The sequence below is a fragment of the Trachemys scripta genome, chromosome 2 (genome assembly GCF_013100865.1).
Source record: "Trachemys scripta elegans isolate TJP31775 chromosome 2, CAS_Tse_1.0, whole genome shotgun sequence".
Taxonomy (NCBI): Eukaryota; Metazoa; Chordata; order Testudines; family Emydidae; genus Trachemys; species Trachemys scripta.
Window position 1 is genome coordinate 13,584,698 of NC_048299.1, and position 26,749 is coordinate 13,611,446.

The window sequence follows — 26,749 nt, forward strand, 5'->3', positions numbered from 1 at the left end:
GTTTCTGTACGTACTGATATTCCTTCAGTAAGAGTGCCATGGCCAGATATGATGGTCTGCCTAGGTTCCCGTTGTTTGTGTATCTTGGAAAGAATGTGGAAGGCCGGTGGGATGGGTTTGTGTGGGATGAGGTTATAGAGTTTCTCTATTGGAGTTGTTCGGGAAGGATTTGATGATATCTTTAAATTCCTGGGTGAACCATGGTGTGGGTTTTCCTTTGAGTTCTCCATAGTAGGTGGTTCTGGAGAGTATTGGTTGGCCTTGTTAACATAGTCATCACGGTTGAGAGCTAAGATGTTCTTGATCTGATGGTTTGATCACTATCTGGTGGTTGGATTTCAGGGACTATATCTGTCCACTCAGTGGTGGAGAGACTGTGATGCGATGTTGTTGAGAAGTTCACAATCAATTTTTTCCCTGAAGTAATCAATGTAATGATCAAGTGTGTGGGTTCATCCAATGTGGGGTATCCAGACAGACGATTCTTTTTTCTTATTACCGTCGCTGGGGATGTGGTATTTCTGGGTGGTAGTATCATTATTGTGAATTAAATTTTTGAGGTGGAGTCAGCAAAAGAAGTCTTCTCATTTTCCACATGTTGCAGTATCGAGTTCTGTGCTGGGGAAGAAGTTCATTCTCTTGGAGATTACAGATAATTCAGCTGCAGTTGTGGGTAGTCTTGATAAATTGATGATGTTGAGTTGTTGTACACATCCATTTGGTGGGTCCTGGTACTATGGTTCCTCCTGGAGGTGATGTTCTGTGCTTTGTGGAGTTGCTGTGGTTGGTTCTACTTTTTGTTTTTGTATTGGATGGCTTTCTTCAGGGTTTTTTTTTTTATATATAATTGTTTTGGGTTTCTTGCATGGTAACTTTCAAGATCCCTGGGTCCTACACATGTCTATCATAGCATGTGGTGTACATCATCCAAAACACTAAATGTCTCAATCACTACATGAATGAAAGCAGACAATCACTATGCTCTTAAATGAACTCACAAAGGAAAATGATAGCAGACAAAAACACCATATCACTGTTGGACGAACACTTCACCAAACAATCATTCCATATGTGACCTCTCAGTCCTTGTCCTCAAAGGAAACCGGCACCACACCGTCAAAAGGAGAGCCTGGAAGCTTATATTCATAACTTTGCTAGCCACTAAAATCATGGTCTTAATAAAGACAATAGATTTATGGCTTATTACAACAACCTGTAACTCCCTACCTCCCCTTTTCTGTCCTGTGACTGCAGAGGTGTTAACTGGCCACTTCACCTTGAAAGGTCTCTTACAATATAAGTTAACTAATTATGCTAAACAACCTCTTCCACCTTATATTTAACTGTGAAATACTGAGTACCTTTCCCATACCTGCAGAAGAGTTCTGTGTAGTTCAAAAACTTGTCACTTTCACCAACAGATGCTGGTCCAATAAAAGACATTACATCACCTTGTTCCCCCATATATCTCTCACGCGTCATACAAGGATGTGGTGAAGGGTAATTAATGGGTCTGATTCATCACTGTGTTACTCCAACAAAGTTACACCAGTGTAAAATGGGAGAAATGGCAGTGGTGAATTAGGCCCGTTAATTACACTTCACTATCGTCCCATGTGACAAGGGAGAGAGAGATGGGGGCAATTCTACCTGCCAGTGAAACACAGACACATCTGGGGGAGCACAGCTGTTTGTTTAACATCACTGATCTACCTTACACAACTTATTGAGGACAGGATATGCATAAGAATGTTGCATCTGCTCAAAACTGCTGGGAAAATGTAATATAATTACTTGAGACTATAACAGGGTTCAAAAAAGAACTACCCGGTAGATAAGTTCATGGAGGATAGGTCCATCAATGGTTATTACCTAGTAGGGGCAGAAGCTGGGAATGGGCGACAGGGGATGGATCACTTGATGATTACCTGTTCTGTTCATTCCCTCTGGGGCACCTGGCATTGACCATTGTCGGAAGACAGGATACTGGGCTAGATGGACCTTTGGTCTGAACCAGTATGGCTGTTCTTATGTTCTTATGAGATGCAACCTGCATCTCAGATATAGGATACAGGATAACACCCCAACCCAATCTTTAATGGACCAAGTGATCAGAATCTTAATTTTATCCTCATCCCAAAGACAGCATCTCCAGGAGTGCAATACCCGCTAGCACCATTCTAGTTTATTGATTCAGAACTGATTTACATGATAAAATTAAAATTCTTTCAACTTCATAGCTATCAAGATAGAAGAATTGGACCTTGTTCTACTCTCCCTCCCTAGTGTAAACCATAGTAACTCTACTGAAACCATTGGAGTTACACCAGTTTTACATCAGCATATGAGACAGAAGCGGGCCCATTATATTTACCCAGTCTTTTCTCTGTGGCTAAAATATCATTTTTATTAGCATAACAAATTGCAGGCCAGATCCTCTATGGAGCTATTCTGATTTATACTAGATGAGATTCCAACTCACTGTTTTTATTATATTTCAGGTTTCAGAGTAGCAGCCGTGTTAGTCTGTATCCGCAAAAAGAAGAACAGGAGTACTTGTGGCACCTTAGAGACTAACAAATTTATTAGAGCATAAGCTATATGCATCCGAAGAAGTGGGCTGTAGTCCACGAAAGCTTATGCTCTAATAAATTTGTTAGTCTCTAAGGTGCCACAAGTACTCCTGTTCTTCTTTTTATTATATTTCAGTTTGTTAAAATTAACAGATCAATAGACAGGAACATTGTTTTACAAATGTAACAATGAGGAGTTGATGAGAGGAAGTTTCTACCGAATCATCAACATCAGCACCCAGGTGCCTTATGAATGTCTCCCATCCAAGTGTCAACCCATTTTGTAATGTCAAGCACAGTCACCTACTGACATGGTGCACAGGCCAAGAAAACCATATCCAAATTGGCACTTATTTTCATTGCTACATTTTTAAATAATTGGTGAGAAACTGTAAACAAGGGCTCTTCCTTCTCCATCCTGTATTCTCATTCTGTTGGATTGTGCCGTGAGTCCATAATGCTGAATTTGTGATATCACGATCATTTCAACAGCAAGAGAGTGAGATGTCACAAGCCTTGGATTATGACTTCGCTGCAGGATAAAGGAGAAACTGGGCTGGGAGAGAATAAGCCTCTTATCCAAGCACAAATAGCTGAAATAATAGAAAAAGGAATATAGAAAATAACTGTGCATGTAAATTGCTTTTTGCAGAAGTGCTCTCTCTTTGTAAATTTTGCCCCAGGGTGAAAATGTACAAAGGACTAGAAAATATACTTCCAGTACAAGAAATAATCCTCCGCTGGCAGAGAAATGGACTAGATGACCTTTTATTATATGTTCCTGGCTCTAACTTAGAAAAGCCCCATTCTGAGTTGTTTGTTTGCAGCTTCTTAGATTTCGCTATTGTAAAAAAATAATTATTTCATGGCATTTAGTTTTCTAAAAAATCATACAGATTTTAAAGCAGGAGATTGTAACTTTACAATCTGCCCTGAGTAAGGAGCAGCATGTAGCTACACTACACCAGGAGCAGACCAGACAACAAATTGTGACTAAAAGAGTCCCAATCCCTCTCCAGCTCCCTTTTTGATCTGAGAGCATTTTAGTCTGCTCGTGGAATGTTTTACTCCTCTGCACCTAACTGGCTACTCTGGCTAGCAGATGGGGAGGAAGAGGGTGGTACTGCACCCTTCCTGTCCCCTTCCCACCCACAGAAGGGAATATCAAATGAGTAGACCTTGGTCTCCTGACCACAGCCAGAGTCACAATCTGAGCAGGCCAAGTATAGAGCCTTACTCCCACTTACTCACTTGCAGTTGAGTAAAGGCTTTGATAATCTAACCCCACATTTTTTCTTGTTTTGCCAGACAAAGTGAGACAGGTAAAATAAAATTTAACGCACGCCAGACTTTTACCATACTCCTGCTAGAAAACTTGCTTACCTGTCTATCTGGAGATTCCTCTTGCATATGGTGGAATCCCCAGTGACCTCATAGCAGCACTATACTTTTGCTTCTATCCCCCACCCCTTGCAGGAGATGTAATTGGGGTAAATGAGCAATCTGACTAGCTAGCTGCCAGAATAGTCCTATAGGTCTGTGAGCAGCCAGGCATAAATTAGAGCTGCCTTTGCCCTGCTCTAACTTGTGTTCCCAGATTTGATTACCTTAAAAGTAGCTTAAAGACACCTTTGGCACCATCCCCCGTGTCCTGTCCATGGTATGGTATTGCTACCCTTACTCCTGTGTTGCTGCTGGTGATGGCACTGCATTCAGAGCTGGGAACCCAGCTAGCAGTTGCCGCTTTCCGGCCACCCAGCTCTGAAGGCAGCGCAGAAGTAAGGCTGGCAATATAAAACAACAACAATCCCCTCCCCTCCTCCCCCGGTCCTTCTGAAAATTCACATTAATGATCTTAAATATGTATCCAAATAATTGCTACTAGCCCTTATATAGCGCTTTTCATCCTAGCTTGAGACACTGCAAAGGGAGCTCATTTTCAGAGAGTGGTGCCCAACACTTTCTGAAAATCAGGCCTCTCTGCACAATGTAGCATAAGGTGAAATGATGGGAATAGGTAAATATGGAGTACTTATAAAGCAGTTCACTCTATTTAAACACTGAACAATATACTTCTGAGGCAATCTCTTCATAAAAGAGAGGGAGAATGATATCTGAGGTTTATTTTTTGTGAAAAGCATGAACTGTAAATAGGTCTTTGTGCAAAATGTCAGCTGCATTGCGGAGAAGTAAATGATATTGACTTGATAACCCATGATAAATAATACTAAAAATGAGACCACTTTATGCAGCTGCAGGTGTGTTTGTATACATTTATGCAGCTATGGAAAAGACCCAGAAAAGCAATAATGAATAGACTAACAGCAAACTGAGTTTATTTCAGCTAATGACAGTAGTAGTCAGTAATAAATCATGATCATCCGCAATTTGTCATGTTCCATGCCAAAAGGGAAGTTGATGTTGGACCTCATTCCTTACTGTGTTCCTTGTGTAGTCATTTACACATACAAAGTGGGTGTGAAGGGCTACTAAAATCAGAATGTTTTACACCCACTGTGCACAGGTGCAAGTGGCTGAAAAATGTATAAGACAGCAGGAAATCAAGCCTCCAAGATTTAAAAAGCAGTAACTTGAGGAAGATTGATATTGATTCCAGTTCATCCTTAGGATGCATCCAGCAGATCTTTGAGATTGTGCTGTTTAGAGATCCTCTTACCACAGTGATGGGTAGCTCTGTCTTTAGCAACTGTGTCCTAGGCCCTACATAATGACTCTCTTGGTAGCTTGCTCACCATTATATTTTCTATTTCTATGTATATGTGTCCAGATCAATGTACAGCTGATATACAATACATCTAATTGCTTGGTTTTTAATTACCTGATAGGCTACATCTCTTTGAATTCCTCCAACTGAGCACAAGAGACAGAGAACTCTACCATTTTAAATGTTGAGTATGACAAAGGAGAACCACACAAACTATTTGTCTTGCATTCTGAACTGAACATGAGTTTACAGAATCCAAAAGCTGACTAGCTACCAAACAATTAGCTTTAATTTCACTTTACTTTTTAGCTTGTTCACACATGTCTTTTAGGTTTCAAGAAAGATAAATATAATTCTTAATGGACATGGGGCATCCGCATGAATGCCAAATGCATTCCCTATAAACATTGTGATTACAGTGAGTACTTTGTGAATTAATAATTACAGGACACTTCAGATAAAGTATTACCAGTGTAATTAAGGCCATGCTAGTTTGCAAAATTCCAGCCCATACATTTTGAGTAATTAAAAAGAGAAAGAGAAACTTCTAGCTATCTGAAAAGTTTTGTGCCAGCATGAACACATTTTTGTATTATTTAATGTATACTAATAAAAATCTCAATTAAAAGTTAATCGGAAAGGAGGAGCTGACTTGTTTTTTGTACAGACCTAAACTGTAGCAGTGTGCAAGAATAAACTTCCTTCACAAAAGTCCACTGCACTGGAAAAGGCATTGAAAACTGGCTATGCTGAAAACTCCATGTGAGTTCCAAGGCCCTAGCTGGGGTTGTCAACCCTCCAGGATTGTCCTGGAGTCTCCAGGAAATAAAGATTAATCTTTAATTAAAGATTATGTCATGTGATGAAATCTCCAGGAATTTGTCCAACCGAAGTTGGCAACCCTAACCCTAGCATATATTTCATTCGTTGGTTGGCTGTTTAGGTAGCAATCAAGGAGATACCAGACTGTTTCTTAACATTTTATTTTGGATAAATGTCTTTTAACTTTAGATTTAGTCACAGCAACGGTCACAGTAGCAGAACTAGCTGCATCTCTGCCTGTTTTCTGAGTGCATCCACTTTAGGTGTTCAGCCTCTAGTCCTTACCTGTCTGGGGTGGAATCATGTGATTCTTCCACTCTTAGGCTTTGTCTACACTACATCATTTACAGCGGTGCAGCTGGTGAAGACGCTCTAAGCCAACTGGAAAGAGCTCTCCTGTTGGCTTAATAACGCCTGCCTCTGCAAGAGGCGGTAGCTATGTTGGTGGGAGAAGCTCTCCTGCCTACATGGCATTGTCCACACCGGCACGTAGGTCTGTATAATTTATGTCGCTCAGGGATGTGGATTATTCACACCCCTGAGCAACATAAGTTATACCGAAGTAATTTGTAATGTAGACATAGCCTTAGGCCAATGACCCAAGAACGCTGCCCCATGTTGAACCAGCCACTTATCACCCTGCAGGTACAACTGAGTTTTAGGCACCTACTTTTTTCCCCTTGAGGCACTTGCAACCAACTGCCTCTTTAAAATAAAATGGTTTTATTTAGTGGTTGGAACAAAGCATTAGAGAAAAAAGGAGTTTAAAATCAAAAACAACTGAGACACATTTAATCTAATCTTACGCTTCACTACAAACTAAATTAGATAGAGCTGAAGTTACAGGAACAGAATAGAACAAATTAATATTCTCCTAGTCAGCCCAGATCTTCCTGTGTGTATGTGGGAGTTTCAGTCTGGCTCTCTCCCTGTTCAAATTGTTTTTCTCTGGTCAGCAGGAGCATCCGTTAGGGCCTATCCAGGAGGATGTCCCATGACAGCTGCTCCACTGTTTGGCCAATTATACCCATTCAGTCCCAATGGGTTTAAATCACGGGCCTAATGGCTGTATCTCTCCTGTGGCTGAGCGTGTAGGAACTGTCTGATCCCCTTTATTAGTCTAACACGCCATCTTAGAAGTCAATTGCATTTTGGTTACAGACCAAAATAGGCATTTAATGCAGCCACTTATGGCCCTATATTGTCACAGTTACGTACCTAGCATCAGAAGAAAGGACTTGTAAGTAATAGAAATTCAGATTCTCTGACTAACTGTTTTGAAGGTGACTCAAACTTTGAAAAGTTGCCCAACCTTTAGGCATCTTGGGCCTGATTTTCAGAGGTGCTGAGCAGGGCAGCTCCCAGTAATGGCAGCTGCATTGTGAATGCTCAGCACCTCTGAGATTCAGGCCTAAGGTGTTTCAGTCAGACACCCAAAACCACAAGCAGCCCAAATCAGAGGCCACTTTAGAAAGTGTTGAACTTGGTATCTTATGATGTTATGGATCTGTAGGGTTGTTAGTTTGGTGCTTAGCCTGTGTCGATTGCATATCAAATGTTTCTCAAATGTTAAAGTTTTTATCACCATCTAATTTGCACTATAGTCTGTATTTTAAATGTAGAGCTATAGCACATGATGAATGAACTTTAGATTAGGTTCGGCCTTTTCCACCCTTAAAGTCCTAAGTGAAGTGAGAGCATCCCAAATGCATGACCAGTCTATATTTGCTTCTACTACATGGCATCAGAAATCCTTAAAAGTAACGGAAAGTGTACTTATTTCAGTCTAAAACCGTTAAAACCAATGCAGAGACTTGAAAGTGTTTCCAAATTTATTGCCATCACTAAGTGCCATGAACATTTATGTCACTCAAGTATCAGAGGGGTAGCCATGTTAGTCTGGATCTGTAAAAGCAGCAAAGAGTCCTGTGGCACCTTATAGACTAACAGACGTATTGGAGCATGAGCTTTCGTGGGTGAATACGCACTTCGTCGGATGCTTGTCATGCTTGACAACATGACTAGTATTCCAGCTTTAAGAAGGAGACTAAGTGTACGGCTAAATGGTTTCTGGTAAGAAGCTACTTAGCTGTAATAGAATACTGTAAGAAAAATGCTTCCAGGGCTTCCTTGATTTCTATTCACCTTTACATTGTTATTTATATTTATATGGGTGAATACCCACTTCGTCGGATGCATGTCATGCATCTGACGAAGTGAGTATTCACCCATGAAAGCTCATGCTCCAATACGTCTGTTAGTCTGTAAGGTGCCACAGCACTCTTTGCTGCATTTATTTCATTGTATACTATGAAATATAAATAACAATGTAAAGCTGAATAGAAATCAAGGAAGCCCTGGAAGCATTTTTCTTACAGTATTCTATTACAGCTAAGTAGCTTCTTACCAGAAACCATTTAGCTTAAAGCTGGAATACTAGTCATGTTGTCAAGCATATTCTATAGTAATACTTGAGGATATTTTCAACTATGTCTCTATATGAAAATTATCCTTCTCTTCTGTTTTTGAGTTTTGTTTTCTGCTTTTAAACTTTTTGGAGGATCAGGACACATTACTGTCTATGCTGAACTTTTGTTCCTGAAAAATATTTTTTTTTTGAAAAGTCTATGGGCTTCTGATTCTCTTCTTACATTGCATTGTAAATCAGGAGGAACTCCATGGATGTGAATGGAGTTTCATTGCTGTAAGTGAGATCAGAATGAAACCCTATAGTTTCCAAGCCTAAGTGTTAAGTTTCAAAATGATAGTACCATTGATTTTCTTTTGACTCTAATTAATTTCAGGTGCTCAACCTGTTCCTTGCCTTGCTACTGAGTTCTTTTTGTGCTGACAACCTTTCAGCACCGGATGAAGATGGAGAGATGAACAATCTACAGCTCGCTTTTGCTCGGATCAACAGGGGGCTTCAGTATGTGAAAAATACAACATGGGATTTCTGTTGTAATTTACTTAGGCATCCGAAGACGACAGCTGAAAAGAAGGCAATGATTAAACTTGCTGCCCAGAACACAGGTGTCCTTCACAACTATGTGAATAGCCATACCACTGCAGAGATTGGTAAAGATGTGGAGAACCACAAAGAGAACCATGTTGACGATGGGACTGACAAAAATGGGCAGAAACTCCCAGTGATTAGTGACAATGATGATTTTCTGACCAACCCTGACCTGTCCATCTGTGTTCCCATTGCTGTGGGGGAGTCTGATATTGAAGATCAAGAAGATGATGAGGAGCAGAGCACATTCACAGAAATGGAACAGGTAGGGAGCCAAAATGTTTGTTTGATAGCATTAATTTATTGAGAGGACATCCATTTCCACGTCCAACTCTACATCCATGGCTCATAATGCAAACATTTAAGACCAAATCCTGCTTTGGATATGTACTTGCCACTCTCATTAACTTCAGTAGAAGTTACATGTGCATATCCAAGGGCAAAATTCAGCCTTTAACAAAGGGACGTCTCCTATCATTGTATGCTTTCGCTATGTGTAATGAATTATATTAACAAGAGTAACTAAATTCCCTCCCACATCCAGCCCCAGTTCTCCTTTAGTTCAAATCACAAGAGAGGGCCCTTAGGTTCTCTGACAATTTAAAATGAAAGGTTCCATACATCAGGAGGGGAAAGTGGCTTGATTTGGTTTATATAGCAGAACTTCAGCCCCAAGTAGTTCTGTTTAAAGGATCTGAACCATGCAAATGCTGATGTGACCATGTGTAGGAGCACGTAGTGGCTGATTTAGGAAGCATGTTTTCGAGAAAGGCAAAAAAACAAGTTAGTAACATGCCTTAGTTTGACACTGTAAACGTACTTATTCTACAGAGATCTCAATAGAGCTGGTTGGAAAATTCTGAATGTTTTGAAATTTTGATTAAAAACAGAGAAAAATAATTCACAACAAATCTTCTTACCCCCCTTTTTGAACCACTCTACCTCTCCATTTCACGGATCAGAGTTAATCAGAGTGCAACCAAAGCCATTAGTTCTGATCCAGCACCCATTGAGGTAAATGGAAACCCATGGACTTCAGTGGTCCCTTTGCATCAAGATGAAGTTCTTTTGGGTCTCAGAGATATAAGGAAGAATGTTCAAATACTAGCACTATTCTTAGGGATGTGTTATGTGAAGAAAATATAACCAAATAACCATGTAGAGAGTCACAAATAGATAAATGTTAACCTCTAATGCTTCACTATGGGAAAGCTTATTACACGCTGTCACCAGCCAGTATTGCCATATTGATTGATGAACTGATAAAAGAGAAGATGGAGAACTAGAACTCTAAATGTGATCAAGCCATGTCATCCAAATAGACACCAGGATGATGAAATATGCAGTCAGAAAATATTTGGAAATATCTTTAAAGTGTTGTTTTTCTTTATTTAAGGGATGTGTATTAAAATCTTCAGTTTCAGTGAAGGTGGCATGGAAAGTAAAGTAAATTAAATCTAAACCTGAGTGTGACTGTTGTTTTGGCTTTGTGCATTTTGGCTGTATTCTTAACAGTAGGTGCATTGTTTAAGCTCTGATAGGTCCTGTCAGTTGCGCCCTAATTGTAGCTAAAAGAAGGCAAGTAAGCATACATAAAACAAATGTGTGATAGTTGCTAAATAGAATGATTGCTACTGACAATGTTTGTGTTCTCTTTGAAATCTCTTCCCCCTCTCCCATAATAGTTGAATACGGGCAGAGTACCTTGTAAAGTAAACCCTAAATACAGTGGCTTAGAGTATGGTGGCTTTGTTATTATTCTTTAATCTGACATTACTGATTGGCTGAAATTCATATTATTTTTCCGGAGATAGAATCTATTTCTAGCTGAGATTTGAAAAAAATGTTTCTTGTCTTTGTACATCAGTTCAAGACGGGGGTTTGTAGTACATCGTTAAATACTCTTGTTTGCTCATCAGATGAACAAAAAAGCATATGTTCATTGACCCTTCACCTAGAAATATATCTAGTACTGTATGCCATGCTTTTCAAGCTAATAAATAATAGTGGGTATAGTCACAACTTAAAATATAGTCTCTTCTCATTGGAGCTTGCTGAAGTTTCACAACAGGATCTGAGGAAAAAGTACAAAAACATTAATTTCCAGTATAGTAAGACTGCACTGCATTTTTACACATTCATGTAGTTATTGACCTCTCTCGTATAGGTAGGTACTAGCTCATTTCATGTTATTGTAGCAAGAAAATGTAGAATCAGAATTTTACTGATACGTAGTAGAGCTGGTTGGAAAATGGAATTTCCATCCTGCAGGAAATTTTACTACATGCCCAAAAGCCAGAATACCACAATCGAGGAAGAAGGCCATTTTGGTTAAAAAAAAAAAAAGTGACCTGCTTTAGAGGGGACCTTTATTATATATATATATATAATAAAAAAGAAAGGAGAAGTTGATAGTAATGAATATAAATCAGAAGTTAAGAATTGCAGAAAATTGATAAGGGAACCCAAGGGACGCAAGGAGAAATCTATGACTAGTTGAATTAAGGACAATAAAAAGGAGTTTTTTAAATATATTGGGAACAAAAAGTATCCTGACAATGGTATTGGTCCATTACTAGATAGAAATGGTAGAATTATCAGTAATAATGCAGAAAAGGCAGAAATGTTCAATAAATATTTCTGTTATGTATTTGGGGGAAAATAGATGATATAGTCTCGTCAAATGGCAATGATAACAGTCTTTGCATTCCACTAGTATCTCTAGAGAACATTAAACAGAAACTACTACTGTTAGACATTTTTAAATCAGTAGGTCCCAATAACTTGCATCCAAGAATTTTAAAAGAGCTGGCTGAGGAGCTCACTGGACCATTAATGTTAATTTTCAGTTAGCTTTGGAGCACTAAGGAAGTTCCAGAAGACTGGAAAAAAGCCAATGTACTGATTTTTTTAAAGGGTAACTGAAATGACCTTGGTAACTATAGGCCTGTCAGCCTGACATTGATCCTGGGAAAGATAATGGAGCAGCTGATATGGGACCCAATTAATAAAGAATTAAAGGGGGGTAATGTAATTAATGCTAATCAACATGGGTTTATGGAAAATAGATCCTGTCAAACTAACTTGATATCTTTTTATTTTATGAGATTACAAGTTTGGTTGATAAAGATAAAAGAATTGCCATAATATACTTAGACTTCTTTAAACTAGAACAATATAAATTTAACATGGCACACATTAAATGGGTAAAAACTGGCTAACTGATAGGTTTCAATATAACTGAAAAGGCAGAATTGTTATTAAGTAGGTGTGTTTCTAGTGTGGTCCCTCAAGAATTGGTTCTTGGCCCTATGCTATTTAATATTTTTTATCAGTGTGCTTGAAGATAACTTAAATAATTATTGATAAAGTTTACAGATGACACACAAATTGGTGGAGTGGTAAATAATGAAGAGGACAGGTCATTGATACAGAGCAGAGATTCAACATAACTCATCACTTCATACGCTGGGTGCAAACAAACTATGAGTTCTAATATGGCTAAATGTAAATGTATACATATGGGAACAAAGAATATAGGCCATACTTACACAGTGGGGGACTTTATCCTAGGAAGTAATGACTCTGAAAAAGATTTGAGGGTTGTGGTGGATAATCTGCTGAACGTGAGCTCCCAGTGTGATACTGTGGCCAAAAGAAGTAATGTGATTAAATAAACAGGAGAATCTCGACTAGGAGTAGAGAGGTTATACAGGAGTGATAGACTCAAGGAGTTCAGTCTATTTAACTTAACAAAGATAAGGTTAAAGGGTGACTTTGTTAGACTACAAGTATCTACCCAGGGAACAAATATATAATAATGGGCTTTTCAATCTAGCAGAGAAAGGTATAACACAGTCCAATGGCTGGAAGTTGAAGCGAAACAAATTCAGATTGGGGGGAAAAAACACAATTTTTTAACAGTGAGGGTAATTAACCATTGGAACAATTTATCAAGATGTGTGGTGGATTCTGTATCACTGACCATTTTTAAATCAAGACTGGATGTTTTTCTAAAAGATCTGCTGTAGGAATAGAGGGAAGATCTCTGGCCTGTGTTATACAGGAGGTCAGACTAGATGATTACAATGGTAATCAATGATAGATGGTCCCTTCTGGCCTTGGAAACTATTAATCCATGACACATTTTGTTTTGATAATGTTAAAATGTTTCATGTCAAAGCATTATAATATTATATATGATATATTAAATATGTATATAACAACAATAATATATAAAAGTCTAAGCAAAACAAGAAAGTCAAAATACTCTATTCTGAAATATTCTATTTTGATTTCAAACTGTTTCAGATTTTTTCAGCTAAAAATTTCAATGAAATTGGCACATTGCTGGAAAACATTTTGATTTTGACAAAATGATCTTTTCCAATGGAAAACTGTTCCTTCTATATTTTGTTGACCACTCTAATACTTATATTCTGTAATGGTATACCAAGTGTTTGTATAATTCCTCAGTGATCTGATGTTGTTCAGAGGTTTGCATAGATTCATAGTATACAGATAGGTTGACAGTTTTGCTACCTGAAGTGTAATTCAAATTATTTTTCAAGACTAGTGTCCACATTACAATAAATGGGATTGGAAGAAGTCAGGAAAGAAATTAGTTAACTTTCTCTACAATAGATACACCGCTTTGAGTCATGATAGAATAGGTAACTACTCTTCTCCTTTGTAAAGTCTAGTAACATAAAAGAAAAGAGCTCAACAGTAGAACTGTAGATAACTATCTGTGTTTGTTTGGTAATCTTTCCATTTGATTTTGCTAATTTGGGGCAAAATTCTCATGAGTCCAGAGAGCCACCATGAAGCCTAGGCACTGCGTAAGCCCTAAATTTCACTGTTGGTCAAGGATAAAATTCTGGCATTTCCTGCTAGGGTGACTAGTTGTCCCGATTTTATAGGGACAGTCCTGATTTTGGGGTCCTTTTCTTATATAGGCTCCTATTACCCCCTACCTCCTGTTCCGATTTTTCACATTTGCTGTCTGGTCACCCTATTTCCTCCCTGTGAACATAATTTTTTTATTGGAAAAAATCAAACTCTACCTTAGGACAATATGCAAAAATATTCACATATTTCCTGTTATCCCCATTTTTTTTTAAGTTTTACAGAAAAATTGTGCAAGTTTGTGGAGAAATGAGCTTTTGATAATGATTTGGCAGGTTTTTGGGATGTCATAGAATCATAGACTATTAGGGTTGGAAGAGACCTCAGGAGGTCATCTAGTCCAACCCCCTGCTCAAATCAGGACCAACACCAACTAAATCATCCCAGCCAGGGCTTTGTCAAGCCAGGCCTTAAAACCTCTAAGGATGGCGATTCTACGACCTCCCTAGTCACCCATTCCAGTGCTTTACCACCCTCCTAGTGAAATAGTTTTTCCTAATAGCCAACCTAGACCTCTCCCACTGCAACTTGAGACCATTGCTCCTTGATCTCTCATCTGCCACCACTGAGAACAACCTAGCTCCATCCTTTTTGGAACCACTCTTCAAGTAGTTGAAGGCTGCTATCAAATCTCCCCTCACTCTTCTCTTCTGCAGACTAAATAAGCCCAGTTCCCTCAGCCTCTCCTCATAAGGCATGTGCCCCAAACCCCTAATCATTTTCATTGCCCTCTGCTGCACTCTCTCCAATTTATCCACATCCTTTCTGTAGTGGGGGGCCCAAAACTGGACGCAGTACTCCAGGTGTGGCCTCACCATTGTCGAATAGAGGAGAATAATCACTTCTCTTGATCTGCTGGCAACGTTCCTACTAATGCAGCCCAATATGCCATTAGCCTTCTTGGCAACAAGAGCACACTGTTGACTCATCATCCAGCTTCTCGTCCACTGTAATCCCCAGGTCCTTTTCTGCAGAACTGCCGCTTAGCCAGTCAGTCCCCAGTCTGTAACAGTGCATGGGATTCTTCTGTCCTAAGTGCAGGACTCTTCACTTGTCCTTGTTAAACCTCATCAGATTTCTTTTGGCCCAGTCTTCCAATTTGTCTAGGTCACTTTGGACCCTATCCCTACCCTTCAGCATATCTACCTCTCCCCCCAGCTTGGTCTCATCTGCAAACTTGCTGAAGGTGCAATCCATCCCATCATCCAGATCATTAATGAAGATGTTGAATAAAACTGGCCCCAGGACTGACCCCTGGGACACCCCACTTGATACTGGCAGCCAACTAGATACCGAGCCGTTGATCACTACCCATTGAGCCCGACAATCTAGCCAGCTTTCTATCCCCCCTATAGTCCATTCATCCAATCCATACTTCTTTAAGTTGCTGGCAAGAATACTGTGAGAGACTGTATCAAAAGCTTTGCAAAGGCAAGGTGTATCATGTCCACTGCTTTCCACAGAGCCAATTATCTCATCATAGAAGGCAATCAGGTTGGTCAGGCATGATTTGCCCTTGGTGAATCCATTTTGAGTGTTCCTGATCACCTTCCACTCCTCCAAGTGCTTCAAAATGGATTCCTTGAGGACCTGCTCCATGATTTTTCCAGAGACTGAGGTGAGGTTGACTGGTCTGTAGTTCCCTGGATTCTCCTTCTTTCCTTTTTTAGAGATGGGCACTGTATTTGCCTTTTTCCAATCATCTGGGACCTCCCCCGATCGCCACGAGTTTTCAGAGATAATGGCCAATGGCTCTGCAATCACATCAGCCAACTCCCTCAGCACCTTTGGATGCATTGCATCCGGCCCCATGGACTTGTGTATGTCCAGCTTTTCTAAATAGTCCTTAACCTGTCCTTTCACCACTGAGGGCTGCTCACCTCCCCCCCATACTGTGTTGCCCAGTGCAATAGTCTGGGAGCTGACCTTATCTGTGAAGACGGAGGCAAAAAAAGCATTGAGTACTTCAGATTTTTCCACATCCTCTGTCACTAAGTTGCCTCCCCCATTCAATAAGGGTCCCACACATTCCCTGACCTTCTTCTTGTTGCTAGCATACAAGTAGAAACCCTTCTTGTTACCCTTCACGTCCCTTGCTAGCTGCAACTCCAATTGTGCTTTGGCCTTCCTGATTACACCCCTCCATGCTTGAGCAATATTTTTATACTCCTCCCTAGTCTTCTGTCCAAGTTTCCACTTCTTGTAAGCTTCCTTTTTGTGTTTAAGCTCACCAAAAATGTCTCGGTTAATCCAAGCTGGTCACCTGCCATATTTGCTATTCTTTCTGCACATTGGGATGGTTTGTTCCTGTGGCCTCAATAAGGCTTCTTTAAAATACAGCCAGCAATCCTGGACTCCTTTCCCCCTCATATTAGCCTCCCAGGGGATTCTGCCCATCATTTCCCTGTGGAAGTTAAACTATGCTTTTCTGAAGTCCAGGGTCCGTATTCTCCTGCTCTCCTTTTTTCCTTTTGTCAGAATCCTGAACTCAACCATCTCATGGTCACTGCTGCCCAGGTTGCCACACACTTCTACTTCCCCTACCAATTCTTCCCTGTTTGTGAGCAGCAGGTCAAGAGGAGCACGGCCCCTAGTTGGTTCCTAGGGTTGAGTGTCTTTGGGTTAAGTTTAGAGGTGAGAGCAACAAGGGTGATGGCGTGGTGGGCTACTTTCTCTAGCATTTGCACCAGGAAGTTGTCCCCAACACTCTCCAAAAACTTCCTGGATTGTCTGTGCACTGCTGTTTTGCTCTCCCAGCAGATGTCAGGGTGATTGAAGTCCCCCATGAGAACCAGGGCCTGTGATTTGAAAACTTCTGTTAATTGTCCGAAGAAAGCCTCGTCCACCTCATCCTCCTGGTTTGGTGGTCTATAGCGGATGCCCACCACGACATCACCCTTGTTGCTCTCGCCTCTAAACTTAACCCACAGACACTCAGCAGGCTTTTCTCAAGTTCCATACTGGAGCTCTGAGCAGTCATACTGCTCTCTTACATACAGTGCACCTCCTCCACCTTTTCTCCCCCACCTGCCCTTCCTGAACAGTTTATATCCATCCATGACAGTGCTCCAGTCATGTGAGTTACCCCCCCCAAGTGTAAATTACCATTTACTTTTATGCAAATAGTGAACAATTGGCGCTAAAACCATTTCATTTTCCACTGACCTAAGTTATATAGATATAGTACAAATGTATTGACTAGTTTAGATTGGTCTCTGTGGGACAGTTCCTCATCTGGTGTAATTCAGCGTAACTCAATTTACCCCAGCTGTGGCTCTGGTTCTGCAGCTGTAGGAAACACTCACTTCCAAGTTAGAGGAATTCTGTGACTATTTCCTCAAAACACTCATAAATCACCTTTGCACAGGTGTAACTAATGAAATATGGGGCAAGACAGTGGAGAAGCAGGCGCCTTTCTGGTTTTGACAGTGCCTGTTCCAGCCCCGTATGCTGTGTTAACCCACAAAAAATATCTTGTTCACAACACAGGTTACTGAAGAGGAAATGGGTATGAGTTGGAGTTTAGTATTCAAGCCTCATTCACTGGATTGAGAGTACCAGGCATTATAACTGTGATAACTTCATTTTTCTGACAAACCTATCAGAAGCTGGGAAATAAGCTTCCCCATTCAGGTTGCACTTTTAAAGCTTTGATCATGTTACACTCCCAGATTCTGCACTATTCCTTATCCCAACAAATGTCGGTGTTGCCATGATAACGACAGTAAATCGTGCAAAGGGAAACCAAGAGAATGCAATTTACATGAGTGCATTGAAAGTCCCACAGTTATGGCCAGGGCCGCCGAGAGCGGGTTTGGGCCCCTGTGAAAAAAATTTTTCGGGCCCCCCAGCAAGGGCGGACCGGCTAAACAGGGCCGACGAGCGGGGGGAAGCCGGACGCCGGGCCCCCTTCTGAACCGCCGGGCCCCGGTAATTTGTACTGGCTTCCCCCCTCTCGTCAGCCCTGGTTATGGCTAAATATCTCTTTGTGTTGAGGGCATTATATACAAACGAAACAAGAGCTCCTTGGGGGAGATTGTTATGCATTCAAATCTATTCTAACTTTTCCCTAACTGTAATCCATTTTTTTATATATTTAAGAATTTTAGAACAGGTGGGGAGAATGATTGTGTGCTTGTGTGTCTGAAGAAGGATGCTTAGAGGAGAAAATGTCTCCCACTTCACTTGAAAGATGCTGGTTGAAGAGGGATTTAGTGGTCACAGTTTGGCAGAGTTGCTAGAACCTTGCTTTATTTTCTCCTGTTAGTAGAATTTATTGTTGTTGCCTGGGAGAGGAGGTAAAGGAAGTGTCTGTATCAGTATTAGTGAATATTCCTGTCTGACATCCATGACAAGGAAGCCCACGGTTCTGCCCACTCATTGCATCCCGTGGGGCTTCCAACAGTGAAGTAGAGTGTCTGCAGCAGTGTCACTGGAGATGTGCATTAGAGGGGAAAAAAGCAATTTTGATGCATCTCATAAAATGTTGAGTGCAAGAAGCGATTTTTCTCTACGTACAGGAGACATTTAAAATTTCCTCTCTGTGAAGCCAATTGCTACTGTGAATAACCTATTATAGTGTGGAGTGTTTCGAATTTTGACATACTTGTCTTAGAAGTAAACACCTCATTTACTTCTGTGCTTCCCAAGTGCATTGTTAAAAGTATTAACACAGTGGGACAAATCTTGTAGTCCTTTTTCAGGCAAAGTGCCTATTAAAGACATTGGACCATACTCTGCTCAACGTACGTTGGTGAAAATCCAGGGTCAGCTGGCATAATTGAGAGGCTAATGACAGTTTGCCTAAATCAGAACTGCAAGATTGGATGCAACATTGCTAGAGAATAGTATTTTTGGTGCAATCCAATCCTTCTGACTTCCAGAGCCTTCACATCAAGGGTGAGTATCAGAATACTCCGCTGGAAAGGACAAAAAGCCACTTTCAAGAAAGCCGTCGCAGTTAAGTAAAACTGCACCCATGTGTTAAGTGTAGCAGCATGAAAGTTCAAATATTACGAAACCCTTCTACAACAGTATTTTCTATTCAAGGTATTAGGAAAAGTTTTAATTTCAATTGGCATTTCTATTATCTCAGCCAATGCTGGCAGCAGCCATCTTGCTGAAAGGTACCAATTTGTGACACTCTCAGTATGAGAACCTGTAATAACCTAGTACACCTGCGACACCTTAATCTCCCTTTTGTAATTGAGATGCACTGACAGTAAAGAAATATGGAAGAGACATGCTTGCAGCCTACGGATATGGCAGAGAAAGAAAACAAAAATCTGCACAGATTCTATAATGGAACAGAAAATGATAAGTAGCACTTAGGTCCAGAAAATTTGGTTGTGTAGGAGATGCCCCCTCCCCATGCAAACTTAATGGAGCTGTCTTTCTGTCATGTATTTTTAGTTGCCAGTCATTGTAGCATTCCCACTCAGTGCTTTAAGAGACAGAGACAAAAAGCCCCACTCCTCATTAATCTAACCCGGGGTAGGCAACCTATGGCATGCGTGCCGAAGACGGCATGCAAGCTGATTTTCAATGGCAGTCACACTGCCCGGGGCCTGGCCACCGGTCCGGGGGACTCTGCATTTTAATTTAATTTTAAATGAAGCTTCTTAAACATTTTAAAAACCTTATTTACTTTACATACAACAATAGTTTAGTTATATATTACAGACTTAGAGAAAGAGACCTTCTAAAAATGTTAAAATGTATGACTGGCACGCAAAACCTTAATAAATGTGAACGGGTTGAAGTAGCAGTGTAGATGGTGAGGCATCGCTTAGGTGAGTAGAGTACATACAAATCGCACCTGAGTTCATCCCTACACAGCTCTCTACTCACCCAGGCGGTGCCTTCCCACCTACACTGCTACTTTCAGCCATGTAGTGTCATACTGCCTCCACACTGCTGGAGCCTTTCCCTGTCAGAGGCAAAGACTCTAGCAGGGGGAAGGCAGCTGGGAAATGGGAAATCCACCCCGCTCACCATTGCTAGAGCCTTTTCCCATCAGAGGGAAAGACTTTGGCAGTGGGGAAAGTCTCTGGCAATCCCCTGCTGCTAGAGCCCTTCTGTGCCACAGTGAAAGACTCCAGCTGTGGAGAAAGGCTCTGGTAGTGGGAAGGAGCTAAAGCCTTAAACACTGCTTCCCCCGCCAAAGCCTTTCACTGACATGTGTAGCTACACTCCGCAGTGTGGACCCAGCTTGTTCTTCAGTGCAACTTGAAGCTACATATGCCCTACACGCAGCCAAAGGTGCAGTAGAGTGTAGATGTAGCCCAACGGTATGTCTACACAGCAGCCTAGGGTTGCCAGGCATCCGGTTTTCGACCAAAATGCCCAGTCGAAAAGGGATCCTGGTGGCTCTGGTCAGCACCGCTGACCAAGCCATTAAATATCTGGTTGGCGGTGTAGCCGGGGCCCAGGACTAAGGCAAGCTCCCTGCTTGCCTTAGCTCCACGTGGATCCTGGAAGCAGCCGCCAGGTCCTAGCGGCTCCTAGGCACATGGGCGGCCAGCGACACTCCGCACGCTGCCCCTGCCCCAGTGCTGGCCTCACAGCTCCCATTGACCAGGGAACTGTGGCCAATGGGAGCTGCGGGGGTGGTGCCTGTGGGCAGAGGGCAGTGTGTGGAACCTCCCTGGCTGCCCAAACACCTAGAAGCCACAGGGACCTTGTCAGGACTGAGATCCCCACTTTGAACTTTAGGGTACAAATGTAGGGGCCTGCGTGAAAAACTTCTAAGCTTAACTACCAGCTTAGCTCTGGTTCGGCTGCCACCATCAATGGATTCCCTCCCTGGGAAACCTTGAAAAACCCTCACCAAATCCCTGGTGAAAACAAATCCAAAACCCCTTGGATCTTAAAACAAGGAGAAATTAACCATTCCCCTCCTTCCTCCCACCAACTCCTGGTGAATCAGTTCCAGCCCCCCCCTGGGATCTACAACAGGGAGAAATTAACCATCCCCCCTCCTTCCTCCCACCAACTCCTGGTGAATCAAGATCCAAAACCCCTTTGGATCTAAAACAAGGAAAAATCAATCAGGTTCTTAAAAAGAAGGTTTTTAATTAAAGAAAAAGGTAAAAATCATCTCTGTAAAATCAGTATGGAAATTAACCTTACAGGGTAATCAAACTTAAAGAGCTCAGAGGACTCCCCTCTAGTCTCAGGTTCAAAGTACAGCAAACAAAGATAAACACTCTAGTAAAAGGTACATTTACAAGTTGAGAAAACAAAGGAAAACTAACACGCCTTGCCTGGCTATTTACTTACAAGTTTGAAATAGGAGAGACTTGCTTAGAAAGATGTGGAGAACCTGGATTGATGTCTGGTCCTTCTCAGTCCCCGAGAACGAACACACTCCCAAACAAAGAACACAAACAAAAGCCTTCCCCCCCCAAGATTTGAAAGTATCTTGTCCCCTTATTGGTCCTTTAGGTCAGATGCCAGCCAGGTTACCTGAGCTTCTTAACCCTTTACAGGGAAAAGGATTTTGGAGTCTCTGGCCAGGAAGGATTTATAGTACTGTACACAGGACAGCTATTACCCTTCCCTTTATAGTTATGACACGCCCCCCAAATCACAGATAGTGTTGGATGTTCGGTTCCACACTGGCTGTGATTTCTTCCTGGAGTTTTAGGAGAAAACAGAGTTAATAAGACACATGTACCTTTAGACATACTACTGATTATATAAGAACTAACAATAAGTTTCATTCCAAAAACAATTGTTAACCAGTTAACTCTGGGAAACTTTCCCGGGAGAGTGCATCAGCCACTTTGTTAGAAGCTCCCGAAATGTGTTGTATTTCAAAATCAAAATCTTGGAGAGCTAAACTCCACCGAAGAAGTTTTTTGTTATTTCCCTTGGCGGTATGAAGCCACTGTAGCGCAGCATGGTCTGTTTGTAGTTGGAAACGCCGTCCCCAAACATATGGGCGTAGCTTTTCCAGCGCGTACACAATGGCATAGCATTCCTTTTCGCTGATTGACCAATGGCTTTCCCTCTCAGACAGTTTCTTACTGAGAAATACGACAGGATGGAATTCTTGATCCGGTCCTTCCTGCATTAAAACTGCTCCCACGCCTCGCTCGGACGCATCTGTGGTTACTTGGAACGGTTTGTCAAAGTCTGGGGCCCTTAGCACAGGGTCAGACATGAGTGTTGCCTTAAGCTGGTTAAAGGCCTTTTGACATTCATTAGTCCACTGAACTGCATTTGGCTGTTTCTTTCTGGTTAGGTCTGTCAGCGGGGCGGCGATTTGGCTGTAGTGGGGTACAAATCGCCTATAATATCCAGCCAAGCCTAAGAAGGATTGGACCTGTTTCTTAGACTTTGGAACCGGCCACTTTTGGATAGCATCCACTTTGGCCTGTATGGGATTTATAGTTCCTTGACCCACCTGGTGCCCCAGGTAAGTCACTCTGTTTTGGCCTATTTGACACTTTTTAGCCTTAACAGTTAGTCCTGCCTGCTGGATGCGCTCGAAAACTTTTTCCAGGTGCTCCATGTGCTCTGCCCATGAATCAGAAAAAATGGCCACATCATCGAGGTAGGCAACTGCAGATTCTCCCAATCCCGCTAGGAGACCATCTACAAGTCTTTGGAAGGTGGCGGGTGCATTTCGCAACCCGAAAGGGAGTACATTGAATTCATACACCCCTGCCTGGATGACGAAGGCTGACCTTTCCTTAGCGGGTTCATCTAGTGGTACTTGCCAGTACCCCTTGGTTAAGTCTAAAGTAGAGATGAATTGGGCATGTCCCAATTTCTCCAATAGCTCATCTGTGCGTGGCATTGGATAGTTGTCAGGACGAGTTACAGCATTTAGCTTACGGTAGTCCACGCAAAAGCGTATTTCCCCATCTGGTTTGGGAACTAGAACCACTGGAGATGCCCATGCACTATTAGAGGGGCGGATTATACCCATCTGTAGCATGTCCTGGATCTCCCTTTGTATAGCAGTTTTGGCATGAGGTGACTCCCGGTAGGGTGGGGTTCTAATAGGGTGAGCATTACCTGTGTCAATGGAGTGGTATGCCCGTTCGGTCCATCCTGGAGTGGCCGAGAAAATTGGTGCAAAGCTTGTGCACAGCTCCTTGATCTGCTGTCGCTGCAGACGTCCAAGGGTCATGGAGAGGTTCACCTCTTCCACGCCACCATCCTTTTTCCTTCATAGTAGACACCTTCAGGCCACTCCGCGTCATCTGTTTCCTGGGCTGTAAACTGGCAAACATTTAATTCTCTGGAATAAAAGGGCTTAAGTGAATTAACATGGTATACCTTAGGCTTTATGTTGGAGGTGGGGGAGGCTATGAGATAGTTAACAGCTCCTAGGCGCTCCTGGACCGTGAATGGTCCTTCCCACGACGCTTCCATTTTATGGGCCTGGATTGCCTTTAAGACCATGACTTGGTCTCCTACTTTGAAGGACCGTTCTCTGGAATGTTTATCATACCAGGCCTTTTGCTCTTCCTGAGCATCCTTTAGGTTTTCTTTAGCAAGGGCCAAAGAATGTCGGAGGGTGTTTTGTAGGTTGCTTACAAAGTCTAGAATGTTTGTTCCTGGAGAAGGCGTAAACCCCTCCCATTGCTGCTTCACCAACTGTAATGGCCCCTTAACCTCACGGCCATACACAAGTTCAAATGGTGAAAACCCTAAACTGGGATGTGGTACAGCCCTGTAGGCAAAAAGCAACTGCTGCAACACGAGGTCCCAATCATTGGAGTGTTCATTTACAAATTTACGTATCATGGCCCCCAAAGTTCCATTAAACCTCTCCACCAGGCCATTGGTTTCATGGTGGTAAGGGGTGGCAACCAAGTGATTCACCCCATGAGCTTCCCACAGGTTTTCCATGGTTCCTGCCAGGAAGTTAGTTCCCGAATCTGTAAGGATGTCGGAGGGCCAACCTACCCTGGCAAAAATGTCTGTTAATGCCTGGCACACACTTTTAGCCCTGGTGTTGCTTAAGGGTACTGCTTCCGGCCATCGGGTAGCAAAATCCATGAAAGTCAGTACGTACTGCTTTCCTCTGGGTGTCTTCTTTGGGAAAGGACCCAGAATATCCACAGCTACGCGCTGAAATGGGACCTCAATTATGGGTAGTGGCTGGAGAGGGGCTTTAACCTGGTCTTGCGGTTTTCCCACTTGTTGGCACACCTCACAAGACCGGACATAATTAGCAACGTCCTTGCCCATTCCCTCCCAGTGGAAGGACTTCCCCAACCAGTCTTTGGTTCTGTTCACCCCAGAATGGCCACTGGGATGATCATGGGCTAAGCTCAAGAGCTTTACCCGATACTTAGTGGGAACTACCAACTGCCTTTGAGGATGCCAGTCTTCCTGGTGCCCACCAGAAAGAGTCTCCTTGTATAAAAGTCCTTGTTCTACAACAAACCGGGATCGGTTAGAAGAGCTGAGAGGCGGTGGGGTGCTCCGCGCCGCTGCCCAAGCTTTCTGAAGGCTGTCATCTGCTTCCTGCTCGGCCTGGAACTGTTCCCTTGATGCTGGAGACATCAGTTCCTCCTTGGACTGTGGACTGGGGCTTGGTCCCTCTGGAAGTGATGCAGGTGCTGGGGCTGTTTCCATTGACTGTGAACCGCTGTCCGCTGGTGCACTATGTGGTAACTCAGGCTCTGGCTGAGCCTCTTGGGTAGGGTTATCTGCTGCTTCTGCCAGTTCAGGCTCGCTGGTGCCCTCTGGCATTGGAGTTGTAGACGGGTTTGCAAGCGCTGGACTCAGGGCTGGCAATGGTTCTGGTGCTGGTTGCGTTGCCAGTTCCGGTTCTGGGACTGGCTGTGGCTGGGTCTCTGGGATTGGATCCACTACGGCTGTTGCAGTCGTTGGCAGGGGATCCAGTTCCACCACCTTTGTCTGGGTCTCCGGTAACACAGACGGGGCCCTGGTGGACGGCTCAGGAACAGGGATGGGGGTGAACGCTTGCTTAGCCTGGCTGCGGATGACTATTCCCACCCTCTTGGCTAGCTTCACATGGTTGGCCAAGTCTTCCCCCAGCAGCATGGGAATGGGATAATTGTCATAGACTGCAAAAGTCCACATTCCTGACCAGCCCTTGTACTGGACATGCAACGTGGCTGTAGGCAAGGTTACAGACTGTGACACGAAGGGTTGAATTGTCACTGTAGTCTCTGGGTTGATGAGTTTGGGGTCCACTAGGGATTGGTGGATAGTTGACACTTGAGCCCCAGTGTCCCTCCAAGCGGTAGCCTTCTTTCCGCCCACTCTCAAGGTTTCCCTTCGCTCTGAGGGTATGAGAGAGGCATCTGGGTTTGGGGATCTTTGGTGTGATTGGGGTGTAATGAACTGTAATCGGTTGGGGTTCTTGGGGCAGTGAGCCTTTATATGTCCCAGTCCATTACATTTAAAACATCGCCCTGCTAAGGTATCACCGGGACGAGGTTGGTTGGTGGAGACTGGTGTGGTGGGGTGAGAAGGCGTCTGGGGTTTCCCTTGGGATGTGGGTGGGGCCTTGGGTTGTCCCCGGTGGTAAGGTTTTGTTTCGGCTTGCCCCTTCTGATATTCGCTCCAACTGCTACTAGTTTTTTTCTTTTCTGCCACCTCCACCCATTGGGCTCCAATCTCCCCCGCCTCAGTTACACTTTTGGGCTTCCTATCTAGGATGTACCTTTCTATTTCCTCAGGAACACCCTCTAAAAACTGCTCCATTTTTACTAGGGAAAGCAGATCTTCCAGAGATTTAACATTTGCTCCTGATACCCAGGCATCACAATTTTTGTCAATGTGGTAGGCATGACGGGTAAATGACACATCCGGTTTCCACTTTAGGGCTCTGAACCGCCGACGGGCATGCTCGGGTGTTAGCCCCATTCTGAGTCTGGCCTTGTTTTTAAAAAGTTCATAACTGTTCATGTGTTCCTTAGGCATTTCAGCCGCCACCTCTGCTAAGGGTCCACTGAGCTGCGGCCTCAGCTCTACCATGTACTGGTCTGCAGTGATGCTGTATCCAAGGCAGGCCCTTTCAAAATTTTCTAAGAAGGCCTCAGTATCATCGCCTGCCTTGTAGATGGGGAATTTTCTGGGATGGGAAGTGGTACCTGGAGGGGGGTTGTTAGCATTGGCTGGTGCATCCTGCTTAGCCTTTGCTACTTCCAGTTCATGCTTCCTTTCTTTTTCTCTCTCCTCCATCTCTTTTTCTTTCAGCTCCATCTCTTTTTCTTTCATCTTCATCTCTTTTTCTTTCAGCTCCATCTCTCTCTTGTGGGCCTCCTCTTTGGCTTTTTCTTCTCTTTCTCTCTGCTCTGTCTCGAGTTTTGTTAATTGAAGCAGTCTCTGATGTTTTCTTTCATTTTCTTCTGCTTCTAGTTTGGCCAGTTCTATTTTGTTAGCTACTTCTTTGGTAGTCATTTTCCTGTTTTCTTGTGCTGGGTAACCCCCTTTGCAGTTGACAAACTGGGAAGCTCTCAGCTCTGGCTGCTGCAGAGTTAACAGTAACTTTCTAACTAGCTACTCCCGAGGATGTAAAAGAAAAAAAAAACAATTCAGCTTGTAAATACCTTTTACCAGTCGAACCAGAGCTAAGCTGGTAGTTAAGCTTAGAAGTTTTTCACGCAGGCCCCTACATTTGTACCCTAAAGTTCAAAGTGGGGATCCCACCTCTGCCACCATGTCAGGACTGAGATCCCCACTTTGAACTTTAGGGTACAAATGTAGGGG

At 42.7% G+C, this 26,749-nt stretch overlaps 1 protein-coding gene across 8 annotated transcripts in view; it reads left to right on the top strand.

Moving 5' to 3' along the window:
- The window catches only part of LOC117872006 (sodium channel protein type 5 subunit alpha-like), a 336,265-nt gene that overhangs the window by 199,148 nt on the left and 110,368 nt on the right, over nucleotides 1-26,749 (top strand). For all 8 annotated transcript variants that reach the window (XM_034759944.1, XM_034759938.1, XM_034759936.1 and 5 more), the window contains one exon: nucleotides 8,925-9,401. In XM_034759944.1, the coding sequence (XP_034615835.1) occupies nucleotides 8,925-9,401 (477 nt within the window). The remainder of the gene's footprint in view (nucleotides 1-8,924; nucleotides 9,402-26,749) is intronic.